This window comes from Cyprinodon variegatus, unplaced genomic scaffold (genome assembly GCF_000732505.1).
Source record: "Cyprinodon variegatus isolate N-32 unplaced genomic scaffold, C_variegatus-1.0 Scaffold542, whole genome shotgun sequence".
In the NCBI taxonomy this organism is placed as follows: Eukaryota; Metazoa; Chordata; class Actinopteri; order Cyprinodontiformes; family Cyprinodontidae; genus Cyprinodon; species Cyprinodon variegatus.
The window spans coordinates 485,773-504,541 of record NW_015150995.1 but is presented as its reverse complement, the minus strand read 5'-3'; the positions used below and the strand labels follow the sequence as shown (position 1 = coordinate 504,541).

The window sequence follows — 18,769 nt, the reverse complement described above, 5'->3', positions numbered from 1 at the left end:
TTGAATCAATTTGACTGTATGATCTGGTGAACTGTAAAATGCCTTGAGATTACGTGTGTTTTGAATTGGCGCTATATAAATAAACTGAAATGAATTGAATTAACATGCTGAGTTTCAAATGGGAACTCGATAATAATTTTTCTATATTTTAAAATGTAATTGTATTTTATGGATGTGTTCTATACAACTACTGCTGTTTGATGTTATAATGATAATATTAAGAATAAGAACAACAATAATAATATTAACAATAACCATTATTATTGCTGTTGTTGTTACTGTAAAAGTAAATAACTTCTCTTAAAACAACATTTAGACTAAAAAAACCTCCACACATATGGTTTTCTATTCTTGTCTCTCTTTTACATAAAAACTTTCATGAACACAGGTTTTACCAGTGCCGAGCAGTTTGCCACTTCGTCTCTTGAACTGTCCTCATTTTCAAGCCTTCTGTCCAGAGGTAAGTGGTTCAGTGCAAAGCTGTGGTTAAAAACAAAGAGAAATTTTATCCATATTAAAGAAAAAAACATGACCGTTGCAAATATTCCATTCCAAGTATTTCTAATCATTTGTATGCTTTTCTTATTGTTGACCATAAAGTTGGATTCAAGATAATACATTATTATTAATAGTTTGGGCGAAATTGTGAATAAGGTGTTTAGAGGGAATGTTTAATCCTGAATGGTTTTATCACATTCAAACCCATTTTTGTAACAGATCTGCCATATAATGTGCATTAATTTAGATATGTGTTTGTTCTCACCATGTTTCGGTCATCACGCTGCTTAGAGGAATATGAGTTGGAAATTCACTGATTGTGGATAGGCCTCGCAGGTCAAGAGGTGGAGGTCGAGCTGTGAATTTAAACATTTTAAAATTAGTGCTTCGACAGCTTTGCACAGGAAACACATTTTAAAGTGTTTATTAACCTGGGAAAAACATTTTACATGTATTTCCTTTATATTGCTACAGTGCTTTACCAGAGTATTTATATTTATATTCTTTGAATTTTGTCTTGTTGAGGCCAAAATGTTGAGCTTTTTTTATTTGTATTTTAATAATAAACTAAAAGACTAATAAAAGTTGTCCATTACTATAAAACAGAAGTAAAATGAGGCTGAGTTGTCAAAAAGACTCTTGAAATAGAAAATATGAAATCTCTGGTGTGCATATGTATTGTGTTAGATACCCCTAAATAAGCTCTAGCACAACCAGTTACCTTCAGATGTATCCTAATTCAAGTGCAAATTTGCTTTAGAAGTTTGGTGCAGAACATTAGTAAAAAAAACAACATTATGTAGCTAAATAAACACAACAAACAGCAATAACGTTTGGGAGAAGTTCGAAGCAGTTGAGCGTCTAGCAACCATATTAGGAGCTGTTTCTGCCTTCGCTTCTACTAAACTAATCTACAGCTGCAAAACCAACATGACCTTTCAACAAAAGATGTATAAATACCTACTAGGTAGAATTTCCCTCTTTTATAGTCAAACAAACCGCAGTTTAACTTCTATTTTTGTACTTGTAAACAAATAAAAATACAGGGGCTTTACAGAAAAACTGTATATGTGCTTTTACTTTAATAGAACACTTCATGTTTAAATAAATTTAAGGGGAAAAACACTTAGGTGTGACCCAAAGACAATAACTTGACAAACAAAACAAAAAAAGGCAACTTAATATCCTATAGTTAGCCATCCTTTTCAGATTCTCGTAATCTTATGGAGTTAATTCTCGTAATATTACAACTTTATTCTCTTAATGTTTTGACTTTATTTTCTTAATGTTATGACTTTATTCTTGAAATTTTATAACTTTATTCTCTTAATTTTACAACTATACTCTCTTAGTGTTATGACTTTATTCTAGAAATAGAAGAAAACAAAATCTCTAGCCTGGCCCTAATACTCCGTTGTACATTAACACACATCAAACAAAAATAATAAAAGTATTAATAATAATAATAATAATAATAATAATAATAATAATAATAATAATAATAATAATAATAATAATAATAATAATAATAATAATATAATAATAAAAAAACCCACACACATCAAACTACTAGACTTGCTGTTTGGCTCATTAAAAGAGCTGAGGGGGTGGAGTCCTTGTTATGAAAAAGTGTCTGGAGACGTGAATATATAATGGACTTAAAACTGCTCTTTGTGAAAGAGTGACAGGAAAAATGCTCCAAGGAATCCAGTACAACTTTAAGTCATATTCAGGACAAAGCAAACATGTAGAAGAACAAAGGTTGTTTTAGGTTTTTTTGGTGACCACATAAAGAGCTGTGTGTGGCCAAAAATTGAGCAGACCATCCCCACACCCACGATGGTGGGAGCATCATAATGTGGGGTGCAGAACAATCCACATTATGATGCAGAAAGACTTGAGAGGGCGGAGAAGGTTGTTGTTGTTGTTTTCAGCAGTACACAAACACTAACGCCGCCTTAATGTCCCTCTGTCTAAATCAAGAAGTAAATCTGTGGTGAGACATGAAAATCAATAGTTGCAGATGCTTTTCATCCAGTCTGAATTTGCATGAGCTATTTTGCAACACGGCAAACATTTCAGTCTCTAGACATGCAAAGCTGCTAGAGACATACCCTGAAAGACCTGTTAAACATACATTTAAAAGGTGGTTCTACAAAGCATTCCAAAAAAGTAAAAAAAAAAACAATCCACTGGACTTTGTTTCCAAGTTTGAAGACGTTTCGCTTCGTATCCAGGAAGCTTTTTAAATTCAAAATGTCAGAATTAGAGTTGAGTTCTAGGCTTTATATAGTGAACCAAAAACAAAAGGCTTGTTTTGACTTAGAAAACATGCAAATTGAACCGGACGAACGGGTCCGCCCCTTAGGAAGGGGGGTCGTTTGGGTTCTTTGTTAGCCTGCAATACCCGATACTGGTCTCTGCCTCTGAAAAAGGGGTTATTAGCGGGAATTGTTGGCCTGGCTAAACAGGCGAGATGTTCTTGTCCCCTTGTCTTCAAATTATTAGCCAAAGGAGGGCTGAATACAAAGCAACACCACATTTTAATCCATAAAACTAATATCAAAACCATGCATCATTTAAATTTCCCAACATAATCAAACACTAGTTCTGTCAAATAAAATCCTAATAAAATGCACTGTTAGTGATTTCATCTTATGAAATGTTAAGATGTTCAAAGTGTGAACTCTTGTTTTCAGTGTTTCGTTTATAGTCAACATTTGCTGTGGTACAAAAATTAGCCCTAATTTTGCTCTCTTCACAGTCAGACCTGAAATTATTCTCACCTCTCCGTAAGCGAGGCTTGAGGTGCCGGTGAATTGGAGGCGGTGCGATTTCTCCAGGTTGGCACTTTAATGGGCTGAGCGATGAGGCAGACTCGGCTCCGCAGTTTGCACCGAGGAAACTGAAAGTCCTGGGACTCATTGGGATGTAACTGTCACATTCGACAGATGTTAGAGAGAGGGAAGAGGACGCCATGGGGATGTACGACTCATCCTGGTTACTTTGAACTTGCACAGTGTTTAAACAGGGCTGAAAAGAGACAAAGGAGGATTTGATCAGACAGGTACATTACAGTGATTTTGTAGAGCAGAGAAAAAACAATCTGCACACTCTTAGAAAGCTTTCACCATAAGACATTCACCTCTTACTCACACATAAAAATCTTTTTTGTAGCTGTGAAAAAAGGCCCCTCAAAGTAGATATTTTTAAGGATTATTTTAGCCGTATCTGTGCCGGCTTGGCAAAAGAACAGAAAGCAGCCTTCTCTGAGTTTGCCCACTCTAGCTTTGTATGCCACACAAAATCATTTGCACTATTTATTTTATTTTTGTATCTGACTTTAAAAAAAAAAGAAATCATTATTTGTGTGTTGAAACATTTATGACTCTAAGGAAACAAAGCAAGACAAGTAGGCTACGGCTACAGCTCTCAGAGAACAGCTGCCTTTTGCAAGTTAGTTAGCCATTTAATGTTTAGGTTATTACCATCTACCAGCACAGCATTATTACTGAAATCTAGATGAGAAATATTTACTTATACAAAGATAAAAAAGATTCAGAGGACTGGACTCTGGGAGATGATTATACATTTATGTGAAGGTCATTGATATAAATCTGCAATACCTGCAATACCTAACGGTCAATGTAAGTTTTTTTGTTTCCATTGTTGCAAACAGGGTTTGACAGCTGGACATCTTTTTAAAGGTGCTAACTTTCAATCGACGAGCTATACTTAGATATTTTCTGCCTTCGCTATTAAAGTTGTGTGCAGCAGTGTCAAAAGAGTCTCCTGATATTATTCCTAAAATTCTAAAGCTAGCATTTAGATCTAGAGACTTCTTAACACCAAGACTCTTTGCTGCAAATTCCTTGATATATTAAACTACAGCTTGCTGTGCACTCTGTTTTTTTGCGTTATGCAATTATAATGTCTGTTGCAAATAACCAACATCTTCACTCTTTTCTTGTGAAGTGTCACAATTTCCCCTCCACTCTCTGTGACCCACTAAAATCTACAGGACTGTTGTCCATCAAGAACTGTAAATATTGAAATACCATATATTGTATTCAGATGGTCCTTTCTTAGAAAAGACTAATATTTACCATACCAACAACAATCGAATCTACTCTTCAGCTCTAGTTAAGTGTGACAGGGGAGAACACTGAACTCTAAGAGGTTCTTTGTTTTTACGTTAAAAAAGCTGCCTACCATTGTCCTTTATAAACTTCAAATGCAATTTGACACATACAGTTTTCTCCACAAACAACGCATGAAACATAAGATTCATAATGGTTAGCATATCGAGGGAGCAGAAATGCATGTGTTTCACTTGATCTCAAGGCAAGGCTGCTAAATGCACATATGTATCAGAAAATATACAGTATGATGCATGTGTCGCCCAACACAGACATGGGAAAAAAATTAAATAAATGCAATTAAATGTCATAAATATCGGCTATATGTATAGATCCATCTATATTGGACAGTGCTGCGCTTTACTAAGCAAATCTTCACGCAGCTGAAGCTTTGATTATATTTTATTTATCCCTTGGGATTAATCCTTCAGGACAATCCTGGTTCCAGTAGCTTATATAGAGAACTAAGAGTTAAAGCAAGATGTCATTAAAGATAAAAATAAGACAGACGATATAAAAAGAGTGTATATAGTACAAAAAAAGGATAAAGACAAGAAAAAAGTTATGTCCTGGAATAAGTTTCCTTTTGATATAAAAATATCTGCACTGTAGAGAGCAAAGGGAAGACTACATAGAAGTTGACCTGGATTATTGCACACTTTACTGACCATATAAATAAGTGAAAATGGTACAGACTACACAGTAGTTGGCATGTGTTATTGCACAGTGTTAGAGAAGAATATTCCACATAAGTGACGATAGGTAATGTTTTGCATATGATGTTTTGGATAAGCTTGGGGTGTTATGTGTAAATAGTAAAGGGCAATTCCTTCGCCATATTCCCAATAACAACAGAAAGTCCTCTTACCAGATTAACGCTTTGTCTCCTGTTCCTCAATAATCTTTCAGGATTACCTGAAAAGATGAGATAAGAAAACATTAAATCAAACTCCGAATTGATATCCAACCCTTTAAGAACATTTCAGCCATTGGTAGTTTTTATTTTTAGGACATACATAGCTTTCTGTTGCGGGTGTAAGTCTGGACAATGAGAAATGGCGTTCTGCTGCAGTGTTTGCTCCTTTTTAGCATTGCATCAAAAATATTGTGGGTACTGATGTAAAATTTAATATCAAGAGTGTTAAATGTTCTTTTGGCACTAGGACCAAATGTAAACTTTTTTTGAAAACATACCCATAGTGAAATGATCCAAACTGGACAATGAAGTTCTCCTGGAAAACACTGGCGCACTGACAGGTAAATGCTGTGCATAAAATGTCTTTGACCTGTGAGCTACTCCGTTATTTAGCAGCTCTGACAGGTGGCTGGGTTTGGGCGGTAGCGGCGGTGGCGTTTGGGCGTCCCCAGCTGCCTCAAAGGGGCTGGAAGGGAAAGGTTTGTCAAACTGGAAGACATTTGCTGCACAGTGGTGGAGCGGAGAAGAGGAGGAAGAAGGCAAAACTGGGAAGCTGCATGGAGCGCTGAAAGGAGCCATCCTTCCATTGGAGTAAAGGGAAGGACTGGGGCTCATATGAGAAAAAGAGGATGAGGAGGACTCGGCGTGCGCGTCCTTGGCCGCTTCGTCTGATAACCTCTGCTCTAAAGAGATGTCAGAGTTCGAGAAGCTGTCTTGTCTACAGACATAAAACAAAAAGAGAAAAACACTTGTTACACATTAGCAGGCAATCTGATTCCAACACATGTTTCATTTTTCCTGATATCACAAACCTAGTGGTTATACTCCGTGTTTCACACTGTGAGAGAAGGAGATAGTCTGGTGGATAGCTGCAGTCTGGTTGGCTTGCCATAGATGCTCGGTCGCTGTCCACCGATGGCTGAATGGAGGTGGGGGTAAGAGAAGAGCCATCATCTGTGCTCTCTGATAGAAAACAAGCAGAAAAGGACACAGAGAATTTATTTGTAACTAACATGAAAGCTGCAGAGAAAAACTCAACCTCCATCTGAATGCAACAGGTGAAATAAAAGGGGATGTTTTTGCATGAACACCGAAGGCCAACTAACATGTTTCCCTTTCCCTTTTTTCTTTTTTTTTTAGGGGGGATATTTTGTCTCTCTTTCTCTCATTTTGGCTCTTGTTCAGAAATTTCTTTCATTCCATTTGACTCAAGGTCTTCAAGTCAAGGCAACCCCTGCAGAACCGTGTTTTAGAAGAAAAAAAAAGAAAACACCAGAGGACATGTTTTCAGGAAACCACTTGCTACCCTCACCAGAGGTTTACATTGTCTTGTGGTCATGTTTAAAAAAAAAACATTTCAATTCTTTAGAACAGAGAAATTTTTGTAATTACAACAACTTTATGCTGTTGCTCTATGTTGTTCAAGCAGATGTCAGCGTTCTTGAGGTTTTACATCAGATCCCTGCTGAGCTTTTCTTCTGATGAATTCGCTGAGGACTAACTTCCCAGCTAATTATATAGTGCTTAACAAAGTACTGACATAAAGCGTCTTTTGAAGTCTATCTCAATAAGTTTTTTTTGTGTTAGACTCTTATAAAGTAGCATTTAATTGTTTGTTGTCTGAAAAGTGGAGAATTTATCCACATTCTGCACCATTTAGTCTTAAAAACTTAAATTAAATCCAGTGCAAAGCGAAGATACTACTAGTTCATTTTATTTAGTTATGGAGAAATCTGAAGCAGGAATCAAAGAATCAAAGAGCATTGTCTGACCCATCAACAGAACCTGGAAAACTATGACACAACTCTGGAGGAGCTGCAGAGATCCACTGCTCATCTGGAGGAATCTCTGCACATAAAAACTATTAGTTGAGATCTACAGAAACATGGCCTGTGTGAAAGACTTGCAAGAAAAAAACTAGTTTATTAAAAGGCCATAAGAAGTCTTACGTTCCAAAAGGTGTTTAGGTGTTGCATCATACATGTGGCAAAATTTAGACTGCATGCAAAACCTCATATTGAGCTGCAACATCCCACAGTGAAACATGATGGTGGCAGCATCATGCAGTGGGCATACTGGACTTACAGGAAAAGGAAATCAGTATACATTTGGTCATTATTTTCCTCTTCGCAGATTTAAATAGTGTCGTCTTGACTATGTCACTTAACTCCATTGAATTAACATAAAATACATTATTGTTTGTAATTATAATACCTCGAAGTGCAAAAGAAAGGGCTGCTGTAGATACTGAAGGAAAAGGAACAAAGATGAACTTAGCCACCTCGAAACTAACACAAAATGACAGTTGATTAGCTGCTAAAGGGCCCCCAGCGGTTCTGCTGTTATCTCTTCTGATAAAGAAGCGACATCATGCTGCACCACAAGCAGCAGGCAAAACGTTTTTAACCGCTGGAAACCTACTTCTAGCCACACCAGTTGATCTGCAGACAGAAGGCTGGATGCGGTTGGTCGTCCAGCGAGTTTGACTTTACCGGCATTAAATTCTGCAAATGTTTTCCACACCGATTAGTTAGAATTTTAAAAATAGAGCAAACTTTACCAGTTGGGTTGTTTGCTGCTGTGGGGAGGAGTGAGATAGTTCTGGTGGTTGTAGCTGCGGTTTAATGTCGTGAGATTGTGGAGTTGGTTTCAGAGCTCAGTTGTGGAGAATTAATGAGAGGGTTTCATAGATCAGATGAAAAGCAAAATGATTTTTTTGGTGAATGCTTGCAGTGTGAAAACAGTCTGGACTGCAACCATCTCAAGCACTCAGATCCCTTCCTCTATTAGGTGCCTTTAAATTCAACATCATAACCAGCTCTTAAATTGTTGGTGCCTTAGGGTTGAATACGGCTGCACTGTCCTAATATGTTTATAAACCCCGGCAAGATATATTGACAGTTAAATTGTGTCATCAAACATGTTTTACTGTAGAAAAGTGAGCATTATGGCTGCTATTACAGGTGCTGATTGTATTGTTAATGGTGTTCTTTTAAAATGTCAAACAGGAAATCCTTCTGGAAGCTTGCATTATTTTTTTTGACTTTGTGGAGGTTTAAAATATGTAGGAGTAAAACATTTAAATCACATGTTTAGATAGAGACTTTTAAAGTGTTGCCAGGAATGCTGAATATCTTCTTTCTGCATCAGTCCAGAACAGATATAGATGAGATTAATATGCTGCACATGCAGCAGCAGCAGCAGACAGGCTACCTCACCTGTTCAACAAATTAGCTTTTTGAGATTAAGGATTTATAAAGTTAAACAGGTTGCACTACAAATATTATTCAGCAGCTACAGTTCATACAGTCTTATTGTTGGGCAGCTTAACTTTATATTAGTTTACTCACACTGAAAAAAAAAGTTAAATAGTTTTGTTAGAGAATATCTTAAATGGTTGCATAAAGTAATGAACTTTGACATTTATTTCAAAGTTCTCTGCAAACAACCCTTGGAAAGTGATAGATTTAAAACTTTGGTTATCTTGTAAAATATATTTAAGATGACAGCAGGTGAGATTGAAGATCTTATCTATCACAAACATTTAAATAAAATGGAGGCAGTGTTTCCAAGTACAGACTTGTTTTTGTACGAAAAGGAGCAAACTATTAACAAATAAACTCAGCTGAGACCCAACTTCTGTTCACATTTAAATAACACAAATTAACAGTTGAAATAATTGAAATTGTTGGTTCTAAGTATCAGTAAGATGCTAATTTTGCATAACTGCCCCGATTGGAATCTAAAATATATCATTGAGCTTTTTAAACACAGTTAACCGTTTATTTTTGAGGACCGATGAGCAGGATTAAAGGGATGAAGGAGGAAGCTATTCAGTTTAGAGCAGAGGGAAGCAGAAATCCCAGCTTCTCATGGAGCTGTTCAATTAAAGAAGCAGAGGTTCATTTAATGGATGGTCAATCACGGTTTTTCACATTAAAAGAAATTTTACTCTGATGCTGAGCATGTACCAAGGGATTTAGCCAGATTTACACATAATAATGTTTATGGTTCTATTTTATCATATTAATTTTGATATTTTGATTTTTTGGGTTACCTATGTTTGGAAAAAAATGTTATTCATTATAAACAATGTCATCATAAGCTAGTCTGTTAATAAGCCAAAACTGCCAAAGCCATACTTCTCAAAATATTGATGCATTTCCAGATGGTAAAGTTTCTAGTTGCTTTTTTTAAGATCCCAGGAGGGGGTATTACACCAGGCTGTGGGTCTGTCTGTCTGTCTATTTATATCCACACAGAGTTATAAAAAAAAAACATTAAAAAAACAACAAATTTGCACAGTTGAATTTGATTTTTTAAAGAGTTGAAAATTTTATCAATTATTTGACTTTGGCTTTAGATGACTGTTTTTCAGTTTTGAATAAAAGTATGATGAAGTTGTGAAGTTGTAAATAAATGTTAAAGTAAGCACATTAGGGTCACCTAAGCTCTGTTATGTTGGCCTCAGGGACTCTCTCATTTAGATACGGTACCTTCAAAATAAAAGCACATAACTATATACAGAGGCTAGGTGGTTTGAATCCCAACCCTCAGACCCTTTGATGCATGTCCTCTCCTTCTCTCTTCGTTTGTCTGCTACAAATTGCCACTAGTGGAAAAAAAATGCCCAAAACAACTACATTTCAAGGTGCACTGTTCATTCAAAAATTGAAGGAAGGCTGTAAATCAACTTAAACAAACCTACACAAAAATTGACTCACACTAAAAGGAGAAGGTAATTCAGAGAAATTGTCCAGAATCTGTCTCTTTGTGTCATCCATCCTGTGTTTATAGTACTTTATTACATTGGGATTAGTTTTTTAGTTGTTTTTTTTTTATATAATAGCTTGCTTTTACTATGTAGCAATGCATACATTTACATTATTGTCACTCAAACTGTTCAGCAATGCGAAAGTGAGAAATATTAGTGGCAGCATCATGCTGCAGGTTTTTCCTTCAGAGGGAAAATAACGGTGGCTGATCGAGTGAAATCTGACTATGCTTTAGTTTTGCCGCAAAGAATCAGAGGTTTCTGTGGTCCAGTGCCGTTTGTTAATTGTAGTTTGACAGGAAGATGTGCAGTTAGAAAAGAGGAAGGCATGCCGTTCCTGGACCAGGGTGGGGAATTGAACCATGAAAACTCCAGAGGTCTACATCTTTCAGAAGTGGTTTGCTGCATTATCAATGATCCTCACCACTTTTTTAAAATCATTTTTGACGTGATTTGACATCATTCGATTCAATTTTTTATGGTTAATGAATCACTAAAACATCCCAGTAGAATACTTTTAGTTGATGGCTCTAATGTGACTAATTAGGAGAAGCAGTTTAACGAAGAAGAAGATGGTAAAGTTGCTAGGCACTGCGTGTTTACAGCCGGCAAACTGCAACTTCTTGTTGGAAACCTGACTCACTTTGTGTTTTTACCAAAAGCTGAAAAGGGAACAAGACAAACAGACCTGACCTCATAAAGTTTACCTCTATGTTTGCCACTTCCTGAGTTAGAACAAATGCTACCACTTTTTTAGTTGTTCCCATGAAGAAGACAGATTTTTTTTTTGTTCTTCAATAAAGCAGGTATAATTTTAAGATAAGTTCTCTTTAAATTATAGCTTAGGTGCAAAAAAAGAACACAATAAGAAAAGTTAAAGTAGATTTCAGTATCTACCTGCCTCCTCCATGGTCCCGAAACGACAAATCTGGCTGATGCTGCTGATCCAGCTGTTCATCTCCTCCTCAGTGTTTGCAACCAGGTAAAAAACACGGAATGATGTTTTCACCACAAAGAGGTGCTTCCCATGAAAGTCCCGCTTTACCCGCAGCTGGTTGTCAAGCATCTCCACCTCACATTCCTTTAGGTCGATGGTGCGGATGGGCTTTTTGGAGTTTTTGCTCTGGTAGTATTCAAGCACATCTGGATTGCCGCACATGCGCCCCGTCCGGAGCACGAACCAGCGCTTTCGCCACGCCTGCAGGTAGAAGGAAAGGAATGCTGCAGTTTTAATTAAAACATATTTGAACATTTTATATTTACATTTATTTTAAAGAAATCCTTTATGTGTAATGAATGCAGTTTTATTGTCCTTGCTTGCAATTTCTTGAATTTTAACTCCTGGAAGGAAGCTATGTAAATAACAGCGTTCCTGTAAGGTAATGAAAAAGCATTACTTTTTAGACTTTCAATTTATAAGTACATGCAGATTTCTCATGCTAGATCTTCTACCTCCATCAAATTTTTTTATATGCAACCAATTGTATTTTTTAACATAATGTCTTGCCCCCTTTGAAAAATAATACTGCTATACTGCAATACAATTAAAGCCACTATGTTAAAAGATGCACCATCGATCAGTCAGGGATCAGAATTAAATATTTTCCCTTTAATAGACTTTGGTTGGTGGTTGGCAGCTCAAATCTTTTTTACTTATACACTAAATGCATCAAATATTAAAACTCCTACTATGTTTCCACTATAAATGCACTGTTTAATTTAAGGCACCTATTTTGAGTTTGATAAACATCATATAAAGATGATAGAGAATGCAATGCAATGCATTTTTCTATCAGAGAGCATGCATCTTATTTTTCCTTTTTTGCATTTCAATAAAAAAATAAAAATCAATAAATAAAAACACCAATTGGAATTGTTCATATTTTGTAAGATCCTGAACGGAACTCAAAAAGGTAACTCTGTTTGTTTTATTCACCGATACCGATCGTTTCCTGCTTAGTTTTGGTTATTGAAACTGAAGAAAATATCTCTGCTTTCCAATATCAGGCCCTTCATGTTGGGCGAGGTTTATCTTTAAACAGATTTGGCTTAGAAGCGAGGATTGCCATACTGCAGAGATATAAATAAGGATCCGTAAAGAGTTAAGCAACTTAAGTAGACAAAGTTATATTTATCTTGCTCATCTTACTAATTAAATTGGGTATATTTATAAGCCCAGTATTTAAGGTAAGGATTCATTTTGTAGTTTTTGTGGGTCAAAAATTTGAATGAGCTCTAAAAAAATTATAAAGTTTTTAATTTAACTCACTGTATCATACCAAATTATACTTATGGTATAATATGTTTTGCACCTTAATACTTATTTATCATGTTATTATTATTGGTGTTTGTTTCTGCGCTGAGGCTGCAGCATGGTTTCAGCTGCTCTGTTACTCAGAACCCTGTTGTTGCTTTGTTGTTGTTCAGGATCAGATAGTCTCATCATTAGCTCTGCTCCCTGCAGCAAACTTAACAGCTTCAAACTTTTTTTTTTCTTTTTGCTTTTGTTTTGGTCAGTAAACGGAACCTCAGCTCCAGTTTCCCAGAAGTGCTGAGAAGAGGAAGTTGACTTTATTTAGCAGAAAATGTTTAACAGAACGAAAGGTATTTATGTATCTCTTGTTTTAAGCTGAAAACTGGGTTTAGACTTTACTGAAAGATTATAATAAGCAACTGCCTAAGGAAATATGTCCTATTTCTGTCAGAAATTAACCACTCACAGTAAAACGCTATTATTTAAGTTATTAAATAAAATATTGCTATGAAATCATGTTAGGTAAGCTTAATCATTTCTTATAGGCTTTATGTTTTTTTTAGTGTGTTTTGTTGGGGGTCAGATGAGAACACATAAAATATGCATTTTGTTTTCTGTTTGTGTCACCCCCAAACCAACCCCCCCTGAACTTATGTGCTCTTACCAGGAAATGGGTAGACCTGCAACACATTTTGTGCTAATAAACACTGCTGGGTTTTAAGAGGAAACCATAACTACAGATGGCAGTTTGATCCAGTGGTGTTCACCATATGCAAAGTTCTGAGCTGAGCTGCAAATAAGTTGCTTTGTATATCCAGCTCAATCTTTCAGGAGAAAAACACAATTGCAAAGGTGGTGATTAGATGTTTGTATAACATCTATTTACAGAGAAATATACAATAACGTGTTTTTTTCATGTTACAACAAAGTGCAGTTTCTGCACTTTGCAGTAATGTTGGCAAAAGGTCAAAAGAAAAAGCATTTTTTTCGAGGTAAACCCCATGATGCTTACAAAGTGTTTCCATGCATCTCTGGTTCATCCTTTTTAGATGAAGTTAACATTTTTACCATCATGTGACCAAAATAAACTCTGGTCACGTTCTGACATCTCAATTCCCAACTGGCTCGTTTGTGCATTTGTAGAAATTACTCACTGACTCACAAAGATTTTGCCAGGTTGAGACTCTCCTCTGTCTACAACCTAATTGATATATTTTGCATATTAGTGCATATTAACAGTCCCTCTCAGAGGTTAAACTTTTTAGCATTTTTGTTAAAAAGGTTAAAATCAATTAATTTCAAGATAAAAATTCTGAAAAGTGTGGCTGCAGTTGTATTCATCCCCTTTAATTACACGGCCTGAACTGTCTTTTGAAATCACATAAAGGAGGGAGTTTAAAACAGGGTTAACTTCTAAAATAGCTTGCAAAACCTATCAGGAATTGAGAGAAGCAGCCTTGGGTCCTTTTGATTACTCTGGACGAGCTGCAGAGCTTGACAGCTCAGGTGCGGAAATCTATCAACAGGACAAATACTAGTTGTGTAAACCAAATCCTTCTTATATGGCAGACAGAGATTAAGTGAAGTCCTGATTAAAGAAATAAGCTCTATTTACAGCTTACCACTAAAGGAAACATAGAAGAAAGAGTTTTGGTCAGATGGGACCAAAATCTATGTGTGGTGGAAGACCAACACAATAGTATAAACAGATCATCTTAAAGTAAAAAATGTTTGCATCCTAAATCAGAGCATCTTTATGTGTTAAAATGGCCCAGTAAAACCCTAAATTTAACTGACTCTGGTAAAAGTTAGAAATTGATGTTAGCAGATGTTGAGCTTTAACAGTTTTTATTTCCAGAAGAATTGGTAACAACTACTCTTTTTTGGAAAAGTGAAGAGAAATACTCCAGGAACAAAGTGTCAGCTGTAATTGCAGTTAATGAGGCCTTAATGCTGCACAACTTTCACATTATCATCTATATACCAAATAAAATCCTTTTGCTTTCATTCTCTACTCTGTGTTGGTGAAGACATATGATTCTAATAATATCCAGTAAGGTTTATGGTGGTAATGTGACAAAAAATATCTTAAATTATTTTGTATCTTTAGGTCAGTTCCAACTGTTACAATCACACAGAATAATGTGTTGTGCACAAAGAAACAAAACCTCATGTTGCATTAACAGTGCTGCAGCATGGTGCATAAAGGTTATTTAAAGCAAGATAATTGAAATTTCCACTGCACACTATGCCAGTAGTTCACATTTGAATGAGGAGAACAGCAAGGCTTTCTATCTAGCTCTATTAGTAATAATGAAACACAATAAGCAAGATTTGCATAAGTTTCTATTTCAGGCCCGAAACCCCTTACCACTTCAGCATATAGGCTCACACAACACCACCCAGGCTTTCCTTGAACTGCTGTTGTCAAATGGCCCTCCGCCTCCTCCACTCATGCAGAGGAAGTGCAAAAACAGCCATCATAAAGCAGGACTATTTCTGCTTGTCGCTTAAGTGTCTGACTGCTGCTGACATTGCTTCCCATGTTTCACAATTCACACAGTCAGCCTACAAAAACGCACACGCACACAGCAGTCCAACATCATCACATGACCCCAACAACCACAAAACAATGAAGGCTGGATGCTGTTCAGGAGAGCACATACATGCATGTACACTCTAACTCTACAGGAGTTGTATCCATGTGCATTTGGACTCATCTGCTTAGCAGCCCTGCATGTAGTAGGTGTAGGAGTGAAGTGAGAAAGACAGTGTTAAAGAGACTGGAATGACAATAAGCATGTCCAAGTCAGAGTGTGAGTATGAATCTACACAGACACAAACGCAAGGTGAAACAGCACAGCCTCCCCTTCAGTGTCCCACCAGAGGACAAAGACAAGTGTCTCAGCTGTGCCTCTGTACTTACAAATCTCTTCAGCTTCTTCTCAGGGGGGGATTTAATGAGCCAGCCGGTGCACACCACATCCCCGGCACTCATCTTGGCTGCAGAGTGTGTCGTTCTCACGGCTGATCCACCGCCTCTCCTGCTGCTGCTGCTGTTCCTGCTGCTGCCACTGCTGCGAAACTGAGAAGCATATCCTGTGTTCTGTATTCAGCTCAGCCACTCCAAAAAGGAGGAAGTAAAGAGACAGATCATACTGACCGAGAGAGAGAGAGCAAGAGAGAGAGAGAGAGACGCAGTTAGATGTAGGGGAGAGAAAGAGAAGAGCTTGTTCCTCCTGCCTGATGGGGTGTTGATGAGAAGCAACATCCTACAAATACCAAAGATTTAGCGACTGGTAATATTTATCATTTGTTTATGCTATGTCTTATTTTTATACAGTGATTTACCAAACTATTAACACCATGTAAACTTTATTACATTTGTCACGCTGCAACCAATAGTTTTTGTTAATTTATTGGATGTTATGTATTTAGTATTTATCCCTTTTTTTTTCCAGATAAAGAATCTGTTGATTCTGCAAATCAAGCTTTTATGGAGAAGCAGCCATTTGCAAGAAAATAAACGGATTCAGTAAACATTGGGAAAATAGGAGCTCTGGTCAGATCAGATCAAAACTGAGCTTTCTGATCTACATCCAAATGTTCTATAACTGTCCCTCCTCACTCTGAATCAACTGTTCTGTAAGACACGGTGGTGGTAACATCATGCTGTGGGGAAGTTTTTTTTTTTTTTCGTACTTTTCATCAGAAAAAATATCTACGATCATGCATTATTTTATGTTTGACTAACACGTTATGTTCCAAAGAAACACTTTGTTGACATAATGTATTCTTTCTGCAAAGCACTGTAACAACATAGATTATCCAGCTGATCCCAAGGTGGGAGGCATCATTGCAGGTAGATGAAAATACAGTTAATAGTTAAACTTATAATATTACTATTTAAGGCTGGTAATTTTGTGATTTAAAGGTGATTTTAGTTTATTTCAATTTTCTGCAATTAAGTTTTCTTTGTTGAACTGCTGATAACATTGTTGGTTTGTGAACTGCTGTTTATTCCACTGTTTGTTCACACGTCCAGTGGCGTCTCTGATCATGCATCACAGAGGTAACGCCACACACCATGCAGGAACCTGCCTCTTATCTTAATAGTTACATATTAAGAGAAAGGAGGTCTTTGCGCCTCACAGCTGCTTTGGTGTTTTTACATCATTTCTTTTTCCCCATGCTTCAAACCTGCTAAAAACTTATTGATGTAAGTTTACATATTTTGCTGTTTAGATTTCAAAATTAACATATCATGTTCTGATGAAAAGAGGTGGTCAGAAACGTTGCAAAATCAATCTTACGGCACCGTTTTGGTGGTTCTTTGGAAACGGTTTACATAATTGCTGTGCAGTCTTTTGCATCAACTGTTATTGTTTCGATGGTATCTAAGATTTTATGCCGGGGGGTAGCCTCTGCACCAACCAAAGCTATCAGGAACTGGTAGGATGATGCAGTTCAAAAGGCTTTACAGGCTTATTGCATTGTGCTATCAGCCTTCTTACAAAACGCTAAGTTATATGGCAAGTTCAATAATTTTATTGTCAAGTCAGAGTGAATTAATTAAAAAACTGCTAAATTAATCTAGCAGTTTACTCATCTATAATGTGAGTGTTTAGTGTGGTTACTTTTCAGAGACTTTTAAAATGAGTTTGAGATTAGATTGGGCATAAATTCCAGTATCATGGATGTAGTTTCCTCTGTGTTTAGCTTTTGGGGTAAATATCAATCCAGATAAGCCCTAGTATAGTATAATGCAACACTTTTTTTTAGTGGATTAACTGTTTTAATTGCTCTATTGCTATTCTGTGAGGAGGGCAGCCATCAGACACAACACACATGGCAGAGCGCCTCAGGAATTGGAAGAGTAAGGGGCCCTTTTCAATCAAAAATATAAATTCATGTTAATGATGGCCAAACAAAGTTACTCTCAATGGATTCTTAACTTTTCATGGCTTCCAACTTTTAACATGGCTGTGGCCAACAGTTGGTTTGAATACAGGCTGGACGCAAAGAGGGCAAACATCAAGATGAATTTAGCCCAGTGTCTGGTGAGCGTCCATAAAACAGTGGAAGCAAAATGCAGAAGACCCATTATGTCTTTAGGACAACACCATGTGCCCTGCAGACCAGTACAAGAAAAAGACACATCTTGTGATAATTGCAACATCAACCTGTGCTTTGTGCCGCACCGAAACTGCTTCAAGGTTGTTCATAAAAAATGAGAATAAAGGGAAGCTGTAATGTCTCAGAACAGAGTGACCCAGTAATCAGGTAGGACAGACAGTGGGTTAACCTAAAAAGCCTTTATTAAAGCTACAACGGATGGTGTGTGGATCTGCAGCAGCAGCATTAGGACATCCGAGGTAGGTTACTCTGGCGAAATGAAACACGGGTTGGTGACCACGAAAAACCTGACGGAGGATGATCTGAGTGAGTCGCTAACCTAGTTTAGAGTTTGGTCTGTGCCCAGAGAACGCGGTTGATACCAGCCGGTCAGCCGACAAAACGCAACACTTGTCGCACAGAGAGTTCCAGATGCCAAAGCTGTGATGGACAAAGAACTGACAGGAGATCAGATCCGAGCAGATGAAGGAGGAAGGAGGTATAATCCAGGGGTGCGAAGTCAAGAGGCAGATCCAGGTTCAGTCCACAATAGAATCAAACAGAATCTGAAGAAAGGCCAGGCAAACAGATTAGACAGGGGCAGGCAGGCTCACATATATGAAGACAGAAACAAGTCAGGATCAGGCAATCAGAACACTAGAAACACTAGAAAACACTCACACTCAAGAACAATCTGGCGCTGACAACTGGGACCAAGCAGCTTAAATAGAGGCAGGAGCAGGTGGATCAGATGAGCAGTAATAAGAAATTGGGCAAATTTTTCTTTTCAGGTAATCTCAAATACAGTCATATATCTATTGTGTTCATTTATATGTCCAGAGTGTACCATAACATTTCCCTTGATACAAAATCATCCAAACCCTCAATGTGATGCACCTATGAAATTCATGTGCTTGAGCCACACAGACTCAAAAACATGCAAATATCCAGTTCCAGATATTTGTCATACCTGATGAATTACTAAATGGAAAAAATATTCATTACATTTATGGAAATAATTTCTAGGCACAACCAGGGGACAGAGGGTGTCCGTTTGTGAACCTTAGGATATC

At 37.0% G+C, this 18,769-nt stretch overlaps 1 protein-coding gene across 2 annotated transcripts in view; it reads right to left on the bottom strand.

The window, feature by feature from the left end:
• Positions 1-15,673, bottom strand: part of gab3 (GRB2 associated binding protein 3) — an 18,193-nt gene extending 2,520 nt beyond the window's left edge. For both annotated transcript variants that reach the window (XM_015391447.1, XM_015391448.1), the window contains exons 1-8: positions 15,508-15,673; positions 11,225-11,525; positions 6,366-6,516; positions 5,832-6,271; positions 5,506-5,552; positions 3,285-3,531; positions 764-854; positions 396-480 (exon numbers count right to left, since the gene is read on the bottom strand). In XM_015391447.1, coding sequence (XP_015246933.1) covers positions 396-480; positions 764-854; positions 3,285-3,531; positions 5,506-5,552; positions 5,832-6,271; positions 6,366-6,516; positions 11,225-11,525; positions 15,508-15,579 — 1,434 coding nt within the window. In that variant the 5' untranslated portion in view covers positions 15,580-15,673. The remainder of the gene's footprint in view (positions 1-395; positions 481-763; positions 855-3,284; positions 3,532-5,505; positions 5,553-5,831; positions 6,272-6,365; positions 6,517-11,224; positions 11,526-15,507) is intronic.
• Positions 15,674-18,769: the final 3,096 nt, after the last annotated feature.